The sequence below is a fragment of the Triturus cristatus genome, chromosome 10 (assembly GCF_964204655.1).
Source record: "Triturus cristatus chromosome 10, aTriCri1.1, whole genome shotgun sequence".
In the NCBI taxonomy this organism is placed as follows: domain Eukaryota; kingdom Metazoa; phylum Chordata; class Amphibia; order Caudata; family Salamandridae; genus Triturus; species Triturus cristatus.
In genome coordinates, this window is record NC_140593.1 from 650,917,949 (window position 1) to 650,936,033 (window position 18,085).

General features: G+C 42.6%; 1 protein-coding gene across 5 annotated transcripts in view; it reads right to left on the reverse strand.

The window, feature by feature from the left end:
* The window catches only part of UBN1 (ubinuclein 1), a 1,063,877-nt gene that overhangs the window by 390,284 nt on the left and 655,508 nt on the right, over window positions 1–18,085 (reverse strand). For all 5 annotated transcript variants that reach the window (XM_085632215.1, XM_085632217.1, XM_085632216.1 and 2 more), the window contains 2 exons: window positions 14,900–15,029; window positions 13,524–13,642 (listed from right to left, as the gene is read on the reverse strand). In XM_085632215.1, coding sequence (XP_085488341.1) covers window positions 13,524–13,642; window positions 14,900–15,029 — 249 coding nt within the window. The remainder of the gene's footprint in view (window positions 1–13,523; window positions 13,643–14,899; window positions 15,030–18,085) is intronic.

Below are 18,085 nucleotides of genomic sequence, written 5' to 3' on the forward strand. Positions count from 1 at the left end.
ATAAGAAGTTGCTGGCAGGCGACCAGTGTCGATATTCCGCGAGATCCAAGCCTGGATCGGTGATGAAGGAAACCTGAAAGCAGAGGGGACTCAGTTCTCAACCGCTAGCCAGCGATCGTGTGGGCACCAGGAAGGTACCGGATGAAGTCACCTCGACCAGGTGAGTGGGCGACGTCGGACTCGGCTGTTCCTCGGACCAGGAGGCGCGGCGGCGACCAGGATGGAGGGCGAGCTGTCCCACGAAGGTGTCTGCTGTCGATGATGCTGGGCCCAGGAGTGGGGCAGCAGGTCTTAGCAGAGGCAAGCCCACGCGGGGGAGTCAAGATGGCGTCTGGAGTGGACCAGGAGGGTCCGAGGTACTCCTCTGTTGAAGGGGAGCAAGGACCAGTCTGGAGCAACCAGACCAGTGATGAAAAACTGTCGTGGTGCGTCGTGAAGAGGGCCACTAGAAGACGGCGAGTGGCCGGACAACGCGGTGAGCAGCAAGGAGCAGAAGGGCCCCCACGCAGATCTCGTGGATGCTGGGGAGGCAGGCTTCGGTGCTGGAGCTACTCAGGGTTAGGGCTTCTCAAACCCTAGGTGCACTCACTCGAGGGTCCCTCGGTGGTTGTGCTAGATAAGCGTCGTGCAGGTTCTGAAGATGGCCGGTCCCGCAGGTCTCGTCACACCTACGAATCTCAGCTGGGCTGACGATGTAGGTAGAGGTCAGAGATGGCGGGGAATCCGGGTCTCGTCGAGCTGGGCAGTCTCGATCCGTAGGAGAGACGTACAGCAAACCGCAAGCGCTTAGGTGGTGCCTGCTGGTGCAGGGTGGCTACTCCTTAGCCACAAGGGAGAGTCTTCAGAAAAAGTCAAGAGTTCCTTTCGTGGAAAGTAGTTCAAGATTCAGAATTATCCAATTTGGGAAGGGGACTCGCTCCTACCTTTATACTAGGAAAAGGGGCTGGCCCGTGACTAGGTCCTACCTATGGGTGGGACCAGGAGGGGGGTGGTACACCCCTATCCTTTGTCCGGCTTCGCCCCAGCTCAGGGGCTGGGGTGCCCCCGAAACTGGTTTGAGCCGGGCTATGCACAGTGAGCACCGGGGTGCCACTTGCAATCACCTTCCTTTCAGCCCTGCCTACCTGGGATACACAAACCCTGTCTGGGATGGTGCTAACACCGCCCTTGACAGGAAACCCTTTGTCCAAGCTCCCCTCGCTGGAAGGTCTCCCAGCAGCAGGAGGTCAGACTTGTGTCTGGTGGCAGCATCCATTTTGTGATGCCGAGGCTTGAGTCAACTTTAACCGGGGTTCAAGGTTACTTCCATGTTGTGTCCCTCTAGAAGGGTGGAATGCTAACCCCGTCGCCAGAATTGGTGAGGGGTTCGTATTCCAATTCGTATGACACCTTACTCGACATGTGTGGGTGATGCGATGCCATAGTTAGCAAATAACCGCGAGGATTATAATGCATTTTAAGGTAGATGGCACGCGTCACCATGGAACAGCTATTAGGACTTGGTTCCGCAAGCCGTCGACGGGCTCAGATCGCGCCAGAGCACCATCTCACATGATTCCCAGCACTCTGCCTTCAGGATTGATAAGGCCTGCCATAGGAGTGACTGATAGGAATCCATGCGTCCATTTTAGGGTTAGGTATAGGAATACTACACCTACAGCAACGGGTGATTACACCACCTTGCCCCAGCTGTCGTGCAGCCAGTTGTGTCAGATTTGGGTGGCCATCCAGGGGTGGCATAATACATGCTGCGGCCCCTGGTAGGCCCCGGGTACGCCGATGCCCTGGATACCTGTGGTATGCTGATACAGGGACTGATAAGGCGGCCCAGTTCCAATTAGTGGATGCACCTAATGTACATGTGTGTTAATCTGGAGAGAGAACAGCTAGGCTGTGGGTCTGACTGGCAGGCCCACAGCCAGGGAAAGTCGTAAACCAATGAAGCAGAAGCAAAAAATCTGGGTGATCATAGGATTGCAGACCCTATTCTCCTACACACACTACATGGAAGTGAGGATGAGGGGATTCAGATCCCAGTCTCCAGAAAAGCCAATATTCCCACTAGCCACATCCAATAATGTCGGGGCATCATGACCCATGTTGGCTGTAACTATTTGATGCCAGTCTCTAGCCTGCTTAATTTTTTACCCCAGTCGTACTTACATAGTTACTCTCACCCTTCTTAAATTGCTTTGGCTGCCGACTCTTCCCATACAACACATGCAATCATGATACGATGGCTTGAGGAAACATGATATTAAAGCCTTGGAATAAAGGTGAAATTGACAACACCAATAGACAACGGGGAGACCTGTTTGGTCAAAGAGAACAAATTCGAAACACCGGCGGTGAAGGCTCCTGCGGGGGCACTGGCATTCATTTTGGCCTACTGGTAGAGTCTCAAACTGCCAGTCAAGCACCTAGAGACAATGCAGTCCAAGATTGCAAGATTTTGTTCTTACTACCCATACATTTACTCACAAACTCAGGAAACCCTACCACAAATCTTCTGCTTTCTCTTGGATGTAGAAACTGTGTAAAAACTCTGGTGAAATAAAATACTTGGTTTCATTACCATGCACTTTCACTGCATTATAAATAAAAGGTATTAAGATTAGTCCAACTGACTTGTTCTATGTTAATGTTACTTGGTACTTATAGAGCGCGCAGCTACTTCCAAGAGTGTCCCAGCGCTAATTATTATATTCATAGACCTTGGAAAACCGAAAGATTTAATTGCACTTAAGCCCATGGGTGACACAGGGGGTCTGGGGTAGGCACGTAAACCCACCCAGCTAACTGCCTCACACAGATCCAAGCGCTACATTTGGTTCTCAACATTCACTCCATCCATAACACAACATTAGACAGATGTTACGCTTCATGAAGATGGTCTTCTTGGCTAGGTTGCACAACCACTGAGTTTTGGGGTGCAGAGAAATAACCCCAGGAAAGTAGAGCATCAAAAGGGAAAGAGTCAAACCACGATTCGTATTGGTAAGATGTTAACCCTGAAAGCAACCAAATGTTAACATTTTGTTGACATTGAAACAATACAAAGGGGTTACATGTGTTTTAAAAGTGTGAAATTGGATGGAAAGCACCACAGGAGTCCAAAGTGTGAGGATCTTGAGCTTTATTCTAAATACCCCAGCAACAGCTGACAGAGGAGGTTTTACCCCCTACAGCTGACACCCGATGGAATCTCGGTGATGTGGAACATTCCAGCATACATAGCAAGGAGGAGGGGAGAACATTACGGGGATATACCATGGAAGATACCCCCTCCCCTTTCCTTATTCATAAAACAGAAATGGAGAGCAGGGAAGGATGTCACAGGAATAGAAGGGGTAACAGCATGGGGAAACAGTTGATAATTCTGAATAGTAAATTGTACTTGCAGTACACTTTGCATTAAAATAAGCATTCGTACAATGAGAACAAACTGACCAATTCACAGTATATGACTGAGACTAGGATGAGGAAAAGAGAAGAATGCCTACAAATCTATCACTTAACCAAGAAACTTCGTTATAACAGTGACAGAGTGGCATGCTGAAGAGTATAATATGACTTCACTCAGTGACATAGTCTTTCAAGTACTTAAGTGGTCTAATTAGATGTTCCGGCACTCAATAAGGGGTTTCACTCTTGGGATGTTTGTCTACTCCCCTATTCAGTATATGGGTCTAATCTCCTAGCTTACTATTATTTGTATTGGCCAAATTACCTAGATGGCGGGTCACATTAGCCAAAGCTGCCGAATAGTCGTGCTTTGCTTCCCTCCCTAGGTTCCATATTCTGCCATCTTCAGTTTTAACTGCAATTGCGGAAGAATTTAGTTACTCTCAGGGCTTTGGAGAATTTTGATAATTTGACACCCCCCATGGGGATTTTATCTTCACCCAGTCTCCCACATGTACATCAGCAACTTTGGTCTGGCTGTCTTGGTCAGCATTCAGAGCGCCATAGGTTGGTGTTATGTCTAAGGCATCTATTTGTAATATCAACTCATTGACAGGTATCCAAGAATCTTGCCCTTGTCGCTGGAAAAGGAATTCTTTGGGTAACTGGACCTCTCTTCTCAATAACTCTGATGTTTCTACTATTATTGTGTATACCTATGTGGTAAATGCTTCTTTGTGTGGGTCGAACTTTGATTTGATCTTCAGAAGAATAATCAACTGTTACAGCCATGATCCTGGAAGAAGGAACTCCAGGGGTAGAACAAATCCCAGTACCATCAGGCTCAAAATGAACTGTCATATTTAATTTAGCCATAAGATGTCTCCCCAGTCGATTAGATGGGGCAGCCAGAGACAACAGTAAGCAGCCGTCAATGTACATTGCTCTTATTTCTATCTCCACTGGTTTAGTAAATGGAACGCTCATCACAACCCCAGAGAATCCTTGTGTGCCCATTGATCTATTAGAAATTGGAAAGTCATCGCTCTCTAATACAAGATCGGGTTGCTTCAGTATCTATGAGGAATACACACCTCTTGTTATTGATAGCTACCGTCACAGTGGGCTACTCATCTGGTCGGTAGATCACTGACAATACTGGAAACACAGAACTACTCTTTGGGCACCTTCATTGTATATATCCACCCACACAATTTGTTTGGAAGGGATTTCCTCCTCTCACAATCACACCTCCCAGTCTACTTTGAGGTGGAGTTGCCATTTGGGGTGCTTGGTAACTTTGCTGTGGTGGCATTTGTTGCACCTGAAGCATTGCTGGTTCCTGCACATTTTGTGGTGTTGTCTGAGGTACATATATTCTTTGCAGGTTTGCCTGTGGCTGCATTACTATATTTCCCGGGTAGATTGTAAACCCCTGTTATTCCATTTTGTTTATCCCATCTTTTAGTCCTACAATCTTTAATAAAACAGATCTGTGACAATATGACATGTTTGATCCATCCTCTGGGGACCTATCCTACTCGTCCTATCCTTCTGCGTCCTCCTCTGCTTTATCCTTGTGCCCTTACACTATCCTGCAGTTGTGAGTACTGTTGTGTGGCAGTTCCTGGGATCAATCCCACAGACACTGCAATAATCTGAGTGGTAGCTGCTACTACAGGTTCTTCCACTGGTCCTTTCTTTGCCAACTTTTGATGCACTAACTTGGCTTCTGCTTTCTCTGTTACATCCTGCTTGTTTCTCTCTTTCTCCTGTTTCTTCTTATAAAAATGTATGATAGGTGCCTGTATCTCTATGCAGAGTTAGGCTTCCAACCCTTTTATATTATCTAGATTATCCTGTACATCAGAGGGTAAACCCTTCTTCATTACAATATAAAAAAGCACAGTATTTCCCCCTTTTATTACAAAACCCTGACCTACTTATTGAGTCCATTTTTCTTTCATACTGCTGAGAAACTGAGCCTGGTCCTCATTCGGCTATATTGATTAAGCCATGAGGGAGGATCCAATGTCTGGCCCACAAAAATAAATAAATGCCAGCATTTGTAAAGTGCACAGCTACGTCCGGAGAGGTGTACCGACGCTGGGGGCCGTCGGGAAGATTAAGCAAGCTATTGCCCAGAGTCACATGGTGCTGGGCTAACCTGTCATCGGAGCTGGGGATCGAATCATGAACCCTGTGGTCCGGAGTCAGGCACCCTGGCCGCGGCGCCACACCTCTTCTACTATCAGGGAGTATTTTCCTCAACTGGTCCCTGACCACTGTCCGGACTAAGCTGAATGGAGAACCATCATACCTAGTCTCAGTGAGGGGAACATTTCTCAATTCAGCCATATGTAAAACAGTATCTGTCTTATCTCCTACAAGAGAGCTAAGTAAACTCTTTATGTTCCCTACTGACAGGGTGATGCCTGCAGTTTGCTTTTCAAAAGCTCTAATCCATTTCCCTCCTCCCTCTGTAAGCGGTGGTAATAACTTTCTCCTTGTCCATTTGTGACCGAGGAACATAATGAGGTGTTCCAGGTTCATAACGAATCAGAGCCATCTAATATACAGGAGTAAACAGAAAGTTGGGGGATGTGCTATCTGGCATATTGTTACCACATGCACAAACATTTCCGCATGTAGGGATAATCCCAGTCTGGATCTCCCTTGCGATAAAGAATGTAATCATCAGCATTGACAATGTCATGTGTATCAAACGACCCTTCACATGGATCTAAGGAGCCTTCTCATGGCCATGAACTCATCTGTGGGGCTAAACCTTCAGTCCATTCTTCAAAATTATCCACATAGGGTACAATACTGTGCCAACTATTTATCTTTGGCAACTATCTCACTGGGGACAAGATCAGTGCAGCGTAGGACTGACTGAACACTCATCTGCTGCATTGGTGAATCATGTACTGTCAATCCTTCTATAACTTCACAATATCCGATCCTGGGGTCTAGCTAGCCATGTGTTCCCTGAAACCGTAACCGCTCAAGCTCAGTTGCTTGGGGTTTCCTAGCTCTAGAGAGCATGTCCTGTTTTCCTTCTCTAGTGTTGGTGCAATTAGGCAATCCTATCGCTCCCTTTGTGTGATCAAAATTGATAAGGGGCCTTTCTTGAGTGGCAGTATTTCACCCATATTGTCTACACGCCTATGTATTGACTCTGCTCTATTTGCCATCCTCCCAAAATGTCCCTGAATCTGTCCTGAAAGATTTTCACAATATTGTTCTCTCCTTGCATCTCTTCTATCTTCACTTTGTGATAACCATTCCTGAATACACTCTGTTGAAACGATTACGCTCCCCTTCTCCTTCTGCCATGGTGGTAAATTATCTTCAGTCCTCCTAAAATACTCATCTCTTTCTTGAGATACTGGCCATCGCACCATACTAACAGCTGTCTCTACATAGTCATTCCATCTAGCATCATCTGCACCTCTTCATTGTGAGGTAGACACTTGTTTCTTAACTACCCTTCCTGTTATATCTCTTTTCCGTAACAAGTGTGATGTTGCTCATGAAACAAGCAACTGATTGCTGCTGTCTCCTGGACCCTGCTCTTCACCTCTTCCGTCTAGGAGAGAGGCTGGAACTAAATGCAGTCACCCCCCCCCCCCCTTCTTGCTGCCTGAAAGTACTTGTGTGTCTCCGCGTTGACATCTGTACGGCAAAATTAGAAGGTCCCTCTGTAGATTGTGATAGGGTGTCAACCTCAGGGTTCTCAAATCCCACTGCAGCTTCCTGTAGCTACGCCAAATGATAAATACCAGGTACCTTGGGGGAAGTATTCATAGAATCATATGGAGGTGGGAGAGCAGACGGGATACTAGATGCATTAGCATTTGCGGAGTCCTTGGACTTTTGACAGAAGACTCGCCATAAGGCTAAGCTGGCATCTCGCTTCTGTAATTTAACTGCTGCCTATTTACTGCTAAAGTGCGTAACAATATGTTCTAATATTTTTTCATCAAATTCCCTTCTTTTGGCCAGGGATATGTGTTTCTGAGTAGCCTTAAACCATTCCCTACAATATTTTTGTAACCTTTTCTCGTCACACGGAAAGGTCTTTTGCATATGCTCTAAGGGAGTCTCCTTAGTCCCTTGTATTCTTAGAAGTTTTATAATCTAATCTTTTATTCTTCTACTCAATATTCTTTTTAATTTCTTACACTAGTCCTCACAAATAGGAAATCCATCAATTTGTCTTTTCAGTCATATGTTAAATGGGAACCATCGTTTACATTGCGGTGTTTGCACCGCAATACCTTTACAACGCGGGTATTACAACGCAAGTCATTACAATGCCTTGCGCTGGATGGCACTCTAACCTAAGGAATAGTATGATTTACTATTCCAACACCTTCCCTACTGTACGTAGACTGGAGTTGGAATAGTAAATCATACTATTCCTAAATCCAGCACCCTCCAGCGCAAGTCGTTGTAACGACTTGGGTTGTAATCCCTGCGGTGTAAATGCATCGCGGTGTAAACACCGTGATGTAACATCATATATTCATGTTAAACATTAAAACACCATAATAACATTATGCAGCATTATACAACAACATCACTCTGTGACTACATTTCTATTTACATGCACTCATGCTCATTCATTGTCAACATATTTAAAAATATAAAAATGTCAACAACTTCCGAATGTTAATCACAATTGTTTGACTCTACATTATCAACTAAATCGGTAGCAACTGGTCACTTCTCTCTGTGCTCAAGAGAGGATAACCCTCAAACCATTAGTCCCATAGACCATGGAATGACTTCAGGACAATAGGTCCAGGACAGTAATTAGAGTGTTCAGCTCATACTTGAAAGTACAGTTTAACGACATCAGCCTTTCAGCCGTCCCTCTATTTCAAAATATTGGAACACATACTGGACACCCAACTTCTAATCACCCACATTGACCAGTCCCAACTTAATACTGGGATAAAACTCTACCGACAATGCAACACCTTAACTTACTATCGTGCAACAATTGTACACAATCTTGCATGAAATAACCTTTTTTACATTACATCTGTGTTTACCATTGCCAAAGAGACAAGTCATATAACATACAAAACATGGAACGAAGTCCGCATTGTCCTCACCTCAAAGACATCAATCTCTGGGTACTACCCGACCCTTGAACTATAGACAAAACAGCAGCAAAGATACGCAATGACCTATACAGTGGGGGTAGGCGGTATTCCAGTGGCAGCAGTCGGTTGAGGGCAAATGGGACTCCTATGATGACTCACCAACTGTTGCAGGGAAACTGAGATAAAAGAAAACACAAGCCTCCTCTTGGCAAGGCAAAACCAGGTTTACTGTCACAGCAGGGAGAGTAGCTATCTCTATACAGGTGAACAGCTGGTCTCAAATAGCTGCTCGCAGGCTGTACCTTAAATAAGCACACAAAAAATGTGTCTTACAAAAAGTGAAATAATAGGTTATTTAATAATTATATATTTGTTACCAACTATCACATCACCTATATCTTCAAATTCCTGACCTTTTTCTTTACACACTCTTTATTGTAATTCTAAGAATGCTCAACAATTTATTTGCTTCTTTTGTATGCATGTGTGTGTGTTTTATTGCTCTGCCCCAAGAATTTGTATCAGATTCTGTGTGCTCCTGGCTAATTCAAACTCCTGATCTTGAATTCTTAAACTCAATACGTGCTTGTGTGCTGCCACCATAAATTCCTTCAGGCTTACAAACATGAGTTCTCATTTCACTAAGACCTTGCTGGTCATGCACTCTGTTTCCTAGTGAACTCTTCACCTCTCTTGCATCAGCATGGGATTTGGGCCTGCACTGCTCTTTCACAGCGTATAACTCTGTGACACTCTCTACTGATGTCTGTAGTAGCGCAACGTCTCCACATTTAGTTTCCTCTCTAACACTGGACATGCTTTAGCTAAACACCTTTGTCACCAGCCAAAATACGTATCAACAAGAAAAGGTCCCTCTTGTGTATTCCGTATGTATTCATATATTTATCATTATCTCACTGGAACATTCACTCAGCACTCGTTCCTTCTAACAACCACACTATGAGACCTGTTTATTGAAAAACATATCTGTCCTTTTATTAAAGATTATGATACGAATAATCTCTTCTGCATCATAAAATCTCATAAAATAATTTTAAAACATATTACATTATATGTCGTCAAGGGAGGTTCAACATAGAATCAATCAGTTTTGCATATAAAACAGCCACTTATGTTTTTGAAATACTTCTTCCTTTTTTTCTATATCATTACATTACTGGGAGCTATACCAACCATTGTTGTTTCATACATATAATGAGAGAACATATTATCCAATAAATGCAACACATCTAAACATATTCCTGAAACTTACAAATATAGAAAAACAAATTATAAAATTGTCCAATATTCCAAATATAAAAATCAAATTATCAAGTTATCGAAGTGGCGTTTCGGTGGTACACATCAATTAATTCCTCACAGGTATATTGTGTATAAGCCACTTATCAATTCCTGGCTAGTGTTCATCAGATTTTTGTTTAGCATATGGAAGACTCGATCGATTAGATGAGATCACTGTTTTCAACGGAACACAAGGGCAGAAGGAAAAGCTCAATGCCCTACAGAACACAGAATCAGGAAATGAGGAGGGATACGTTACAATACCCCTTTTTTGGATGAACCCTAGCCAGGAATTGATAAGTGGCTTATACGCAACATACCCGTGAGGAATTATATGATGGGCATGAAAGTGATCTCTGGGTATCTAACCGCAATGAGATGGAAAAGCACAAGGAGTATGACTAAAACCATGAAGGTCATCTATTTATAAGAAATCCAGTTGACGCCTATATCACTTTAGAGAAATTGACAAGAGAACATCATTGATTTTAATAATTTGTCCTGAAGAAGGTTGGGTTGACCAGCTGTGTACCACCGAAACGCCGCGTCGACAACTTGATAATTTGTATTTTATATTTGTAATTTTGGACAATTTGATAATTCGTTTTTTACATTTGTAATATTGTTTTTTAAGTCTCAGGAAGATGTTTAGATGTGTTGCATTTATTGGATAATATTTTCTCTCATTACATGTATGAAACAACAATGGTTGGTATAGCTCCCAGTAATGTAATGATATAGGAAAATACGGAAGAAATATAGCAAAAACATAAGTGGCTGTTTTATATGCAATACTGATTGATTCTATGTTGAACCTCTCTTGACAGCATATAATGAAATGTATTTTAAAATTGTTTTATGAGATTTTATACTGCAGAAGAGATTATTCGTATCATAATTTTTAATAAAAGGATAAATATTTTTTCAATAAACAGGTCTCATTGTATGGTTCATAGAAGGAAAGAGTGCTGAGTTAATGTTCCAGTGACCATAAACATACAAATACATAAGGAATACACAAGAGGGACTCTTTCTTGTTTATTGGTATCTTAACCTCGTCCCTTTTTGTTTAAATGGGTGCTCTCTCATTTTTGTGAGTACCAACGATAACACGTCTAGCCCTAGCTTAATAAAAAGAGCATAACAAGATCTCAATGTGGCAGTATACTTTCTTTAATGAGAGTAACCTGTAAATAACAAAGAGGCACTTACCACTATGTTGTTATAGTTAAGTTAGAGTTTCCATGGGAAGAGCGTCTTTTGTTTTGCTATTAACATTGACATGTTCGATGAATTGGCAATACACTTTCCCCACCAAAAAAAGAGAGATTATCCACCTCGACTCCTTCATGGAAAGTTTTGCACCAATCCATCAAGGGAGATGGGGATGGTGGTTTCCTAAATCTAACATGTCTTATGTTAATTTCCCATAGAAAATTCGGCTCTCCAAAACCGAAAAAATGGCTAAATGGAGTTAAATCACATTTGGCAAAAAGTCAGGAAGTCAGTTTTTTGTGACCTGTTGAAAATTTGTTCAGCTGCTTGTTTTTAAAATTAGGATTGATAGAGGTGCCTGGGTTGGGCTTGAAGGGGTTAAAAAGTTAGGTATATCTGGATGATTGGTTCCACAGGAACCCTTTGGTACTAACAAATAAAAGAAATAGGGCCAACAGATTGGCAGCGGAAGCCTTTTCATCAGGGTCACTTCAGTACCTAGGGCAGCGTAGTAGATGCACACCTCCAATGCAACATCCTTGTGTCTTTTGTGTCCATAATAATTCCCCCCCTCAGCATCTCTGTTGCCATCAACCTCTCTGCCTCTGGTATTCCCTCACACTCTTTGCACCAGAGTCTCTCGGCATTCCTTCCATCCTTGGCACCAAGGCGGTATGCCGCCCCCTTCATCCACTTTACTGCTCTCCTCTCACCCTCTGTAGCTCACCCTGGACCCTCCATTTACCCTTTCTGCCTTCCCCTCGCATCTGTGGTGCATACAGTCTTTCTAAGCGCAGGCTTACCTAGATCCTCATAGACAAATATCAATGACCCTAAAGTCCTTCTGCTTTGCAAGTCTCATTCCCCCTCAATAACTCTACTCTGATCCCCCTCTGGTTGAAGCAAAGCTTCCCTGCAAACCTTTTATTACGGAAATGCAGCTTGTGAGCCTTAGCTTAGCTGTCCACTGATTCACTATGACTGTCCCCTGCTCTCTAGAAGTCTTTACTGGACATTGGCAGCCGTGTTTCACGCTTGTGATGGCTTGTGCTCAATACATTGGCCATCCTAGGCTCTCTTTGTTAAGTGATACAGTGGATCGCCCACAACTAAATAGACCATCACCGGATATTGCTATTTCTTTGATCTAGTCATTACTGTAGCACAAATCAGGCAAAGACATGTCTGCCCTAGTGCCCTTACTGTGCAAACCCTGATAGACATCTTTCACAAACAGCTGAAATATACAAATTCTGGTGATACAAATGAGGATATCAATAAAAAAGGGGCACAAAGTGGGAGAGAGAGGTGTGAGAAACAAAGTGGATGTGAAGGAAGGGTCTGAGGAGCAAAAACTGTGACATGGGGCAATGCATACAGGCAAAGAAGATGGGAGAAAAATACTGTTGGGCAGCAGAAAGAGCTCTGGGGAGGGGGGCAAAGAGAAAGATAACGAGAGAAGAAAATCATAGTAAGACATAGGAAAGGAGAAATCATTGTCTCTCAGCCAGCTGTGCACTGCACCTGATATTCTTGCCACACGAGGCTTGATGGGCTGTGTGTGCAAACAGCAGAAGAGTCCTTACCGCTCCCACGCAAGGCTGGGAGCCTTACTGGTGGTCCCTGGACACTGGCTGGCAGAGAGGAGGTGGGAACGACTAACTGAACTGGCACTGTAATAGCTTGGATGGCTACTTGCTACTCCTCCACAGATGCAAAACAACCATGCAAAAAGTACAGTTATGGAAATTAACACAGAAAGCCTCTCTTTGTGTTCTCTTCTTTTCTGATCACATGAGGCAGGCACTTAAAGCTATATAAAATCAGGGAATGGCTACCCCAACCCACACTTAAGAGGCAAACATCCCCCACAATATAGGAATTGGTAAGCTTCCCAAACATCTCAAATTTTTAAACCTTATGAACTGGCTTACAGGTAAATAGAAGATTCTTTTTTTAAAGTGTTGTGGCAGACAACAGAAGGAGAAACTGTTGTTAATGAGGGTTGACGTACGTATGAGGCACCTGTAAGCATAGGAGTTTTGGCAATGCTACATTCCATTTCCATGAAAGTACAAATAATGATAGAGAAGAAATTGTTAAGCCACACTTTTTATTTGGTGGATAGATTTAAGTCAATGAAAAAATAGGTATTACTCTACTATGGAAGTACTGGCTGGACTTAGAACAAAGAGAAAGAAGGCAAGATGAGAGGAAATAAATGAGATGGGGTGTGAAAAAGGAAGTGGGAATGCAGGAGAAATGGAGAGAAACATCATTGAGAATGAATATCTGTAAGATCAAAGTTTACAAATGATCTATGTAGCTGGAAAACTGCTGTCAATAGAAATATGGAAGAGAACTTCTCCAAAGGATCAGAGGTTTAACAAAGAAACAAATCAAAATAACATTTTGGCTAGAAAATCCACAACAACACACGATATGATGAGACATACAAACTGACAACAAAGAACCACCACTCACCTAGCAAACTTTGCCTGAGTGTGTGCCTGACACTCCGCATGGTACCTGTCCATCTGCTGTGGCATTGCTCTGCAAATTGCTTCTTTCAGCTTCAAAAGGGGCTCCTTCAACCACCCACCCTGTGCAAGATTCAAACATAAAATCAAATATGGACAGTACTTGGGGACCAACAAGTAATAATGAACGGAAATTGTACCACACAATAAGGAAACCCAATAATCTCCCAAGGGGCTGGGTACAAATATTTGTCAACACAAAGTGCCCCCCTGTAGGAGGATAACAATTTTGCCAATTCTGTTTTTCAGATTAGGTTCACCACATACTGGTCTGATCTGGGACATTTGTGTCCTCATAGCCGCATTTCAGGTTTTACTCCTTGTAAGTTTAATAAGTTTACACTGTGGTGATGCACATTTCATTGGATATACAAGTTAAACTTGGCAGTTGCCCTTTCACCTATGGTTCACTGCATGGTTCCACGTAAGTGGTGGGATAGCTCTTTTCAGGGTTTCTTTGATGTTTCGCTTTCAGATCATGGGATCTTTTCCGGTTCTCTCATTTTTTGCACCTTGATTGTATGCAGGCTGATTCTCATCATGGTTTTATTGGTGGCATGCTTCAATAAATGTTTTTGCTTTAATCATACTGTAATTATGGCTTTTGTAATTGTACATGGAGGTTATATCTTATGTAAGGAGTTTTACATTTGTTTCAATATTGACATTGATACCTTGTCCTGAAGAGGGTCTTAAGTAACCTTTAGTTGCCAGGAGACCAAAACGTCGACTGATTGATCACCACAAATGCCAACAGATGAACCTGCCTCTATAAACAAAATAATTTTATGGACTATTGAGGAGCAGTTGGGTAGTTGCCCTTTCTGTCTCTTATCACTCTCTGTAAATTATGCAATTTTTTAGATCACTGTTGGAAAGAGTGGCCTGTGCTGCCATTTTGAACCTCTAAGATAATTTATAAGTGGTTTGACTAAAATTAAAGTGTTTTGATTGCAAAGAAACACGCCTTGTATCACTTTTGTGGGAACATATAATTAATGTTTTATTCGCTTGCCTTAATTAATTTTGTCAGTGGGATTGTCTGTTTGCTAACAACAAATCCTCTTAACACTTAAATAGTTTACAAAAAGGTTTCCTCCTTCAGATGGCACTTCGTGTTTATAAATGAACAGAAATGGTCACCACAAATATACACATCAACCAAACAACAGGGTCTATAGACAGTTTTTTCCTGTGCCCACTTCAGTCCTGGTATTGTGTGTAGAGCTTTACAACTTTTTGTCCTCATTCACCCAACAGCCCGAATGTTACAGTGCTTTCTAGCAACAAGATTCAATGTTGAAGTAATGCTCACTCTACCTGCTCATGTCGGTGAAGCCTGCGGGCACGCTTTAGCAAAGTCTCCTTACTGAATGGCAAAAACAATGCCAGGTGGGAATACACACTGGACCTTTGTGAACCGTTGAGTTCACGAGACTGTAACTCAATGCTGAGAAAGACAAATAGAAATACCCATTAGACTGAAGACAAACTAGGTTTAAAACATCTACAGCGAGTACAAAAAAGTATTGGTGAAGATGCAATAGATTTCTTACTTCTTTGGGATTCAAGAAGAACCTCAATTTACTCATGCCAATTTCCACATCTAACTTTTAATTTTATTTGACCCCACAGGAAATATTTTAAACCTCTAAAGTAACCCCTTCCTTTCCATCCATTAAATGTAAGGAGCTACCTTTATCTTTCCCAATTTGGAAAGGCACTTTCGATGCGGGTAACTAGCTGGAGGTTTCAGATCTATTTCCCTACCAATAGCAGTTTTCCACCAATTGGAAGTGCAATGTATGATTGCAAAATGCCACAAATCTTGATTGTGTGAATCAGATAGGAAATTTACTATTGTAATTGCATTGTTTGCACATCTAAGATTGAGCACTCATTTGCTCTTTGGATTCGGGCGCAACATTATTTCCTGTAGGTGAGACCCCTGAAAAAAAGGAATTAATAATTTTAGAAGCTGCAATGATAACTCTCCAGAGGATGACCACAGTTAAGGATTACGGAGAAAGGAACAATTTAAAGAGCTCACTGTAAAATAAATTGCATTCTGCCTTTGCAAAATAATGAAAGGTTACTTACCTGGAATAACAGTACTTTAGCAAGGGCATCCTATCCATATACTTATGCTTACAATATTTCCATTCAAAGAGGGAGGAAACAAGAAGCTTTTTTAAAATAATTTCTATTAAAGGGGAAAAAACACAATTTAAAAAAAATTAAATAAAACAGAAGTATTTGAGACTTACATTTTGTCATGCACCAAGAAAGCTGTACTTTCAGCAGCTTATCTGGTCCATGACATGATATTGTATGGAAGCAGTCGGATGGGCCACCCATCTCTAACATTTCAAAGTGACTGGCACCCTGAATAAGGATCGATAGGCAGTGCATCATACATGCAAATAAAGGGCACAGAGAGACTGTGCACATATGCAGATCTTTCGGGCTGGTGCAGCACGTTTGATTATTATGTATATTATTAATTATTGAACATCAGCCTCTCCAGTCCCGGAAGACCCGTGCTCATTCACGCCCCTTCCTCCCCGGGTTATGGTCGTGGTTGTGGTTCGCCGGCATACCGCTCAATTCCAGTCCTAAGTACCAGAGACAGGGACCCCGTATCTTGAAAAAATTTTGGGGGCACCCTCTCATTTTGTATGTCACTTATTCTGCCCCTATAGGGGGATTTTAAACTGCATCAGGCGTAACCTCGATTTAATAGCCAGTTCCCTTGGGTTCATTAGGGCGGATTCCCAAACTACGTCTTCTAATTCTCTCAGGGTAGATTACCAGCATTGTCCTCAGGCCTTCCAAGTTGACTGGAATGTTGTTTATGAGGGTCTTATATGTCCAGGAAATGACCTTCTCTACGATTTCCCCTAGAAGGAGTCTTCCCTCTAGTGGTGCATACTCGGGTGTGTTCGCTATTTCTACTCCCTCAGCGTTCCAAGCGTGCTGCAGTTGCAGATATTTGTATTTTTGACAGCCACTCAGTTGGAAGTCTCGCTGCAGGATGTCGAATGTGATATGGGTGCCGTCCTTTATCAGGTCACCTAATTTGGATATTCCAATTGTGTCCCAAACTTTAAATACCCACAACTTTCCTATTTCTGGGAGGCACGCGCCTTCCCATAACTGGGCTTCCCTCGTGACTTTCGTATCCTATCCCATTTGTTTCACTGCACCCTTCCACACCTCCACTGTCCTTTGGGTAGCCGGTAATAAGTGTCTAGACCCTTACCCCGTATAAGTAGTGTAGGTGCGTGCGTGCGTGTCTCAAACTGGCACCGTTCCAGAGCGTATGCCGGGTGCGTCCCTGACAGGTGTCCCCGCTCATTAATTACTATCACATGTGCTGTGGAGTAGTATGACCTTATGTCAGGGAGAGCAACCCCCGTTATATTGGTTGCGGAAGAGCGTCTAGAGCGCCATTCTTGGTTGCCCTCCATCCCACAGATGTGTACGCTCCTCCTTGTCTATTGCCCCAAAAATGTCTTCCGAAATCTTATAGTGTGTATTTTCGCATGTTTCATTATTGACACCAATTAACCACTGGATGTGTGTAGGAGGGATATCATAAAGTTCCTGTAAGAGAACAAAGGCCTGTGGCCATTTATTTAAGCCCCGTCTTGCAAGTGAAATAGACAAGTGTGCAAACAATGGCTCCAGCCTAACATGTAGCCCTCAAAAGGGAAGCATCCCTGAAAATTACAGGAGGAAGACATAAGTGAATTGAAATATCGTAAATAATAACTTGCTGTGGCATAGAGAATAGTGAGTCCCAATGATTTAAAACTAGATGCTGAAAGTCTAGGATTCAGTGTCAGATACTGTGACAAACTGTGAGATACTGTCAAAGACAATATTTGAAGCTAATGAGGCGTGGCCAAATGGCAAAAGAATGTAAACAATGTTGTAGTACACAAACAACATACTTTGCAGAAATGGTAGTGTGAGTAGGGGTAGTGAGGATTAAATTGCTGAAACTGTACCAATAAAAACTGTTTGTCAAGTAAGAATTGATGCTAACGTGAGAACATTTAGTAAAACTGACCACACCAATTATGTCATATGTGAATTATTAGTGGTACTATCAAATTTTCTATTTGAGATGCCATAGGTGATATTATCAATTATTCCATTTGGCGATGGGTTCATGAGCAGGGCATAGTGGGCACAAGGTATGGTTTGAAAAAACAGACTCATTTTGGGGGCTTTGGGTTGACTTTGGAACCATGAAATGCCTTTAACTGAGATATATATATATATATATATATATATATATATATATATATATATATATATATATATATATATGCCACGTAGATACCCGAAGTATGAAGGCGCCACACCCAGCGTAGTTTCAATCTTTATTTCTGGAAGACAGCAGCACACACAGCGAGGCCCTCGCAGCTTAATCCTTCGTGCCATACGCGTTTCAGGAGCAATCTCCCTTGTTCACTGGCTTTCGTCGAGGAGGAAACA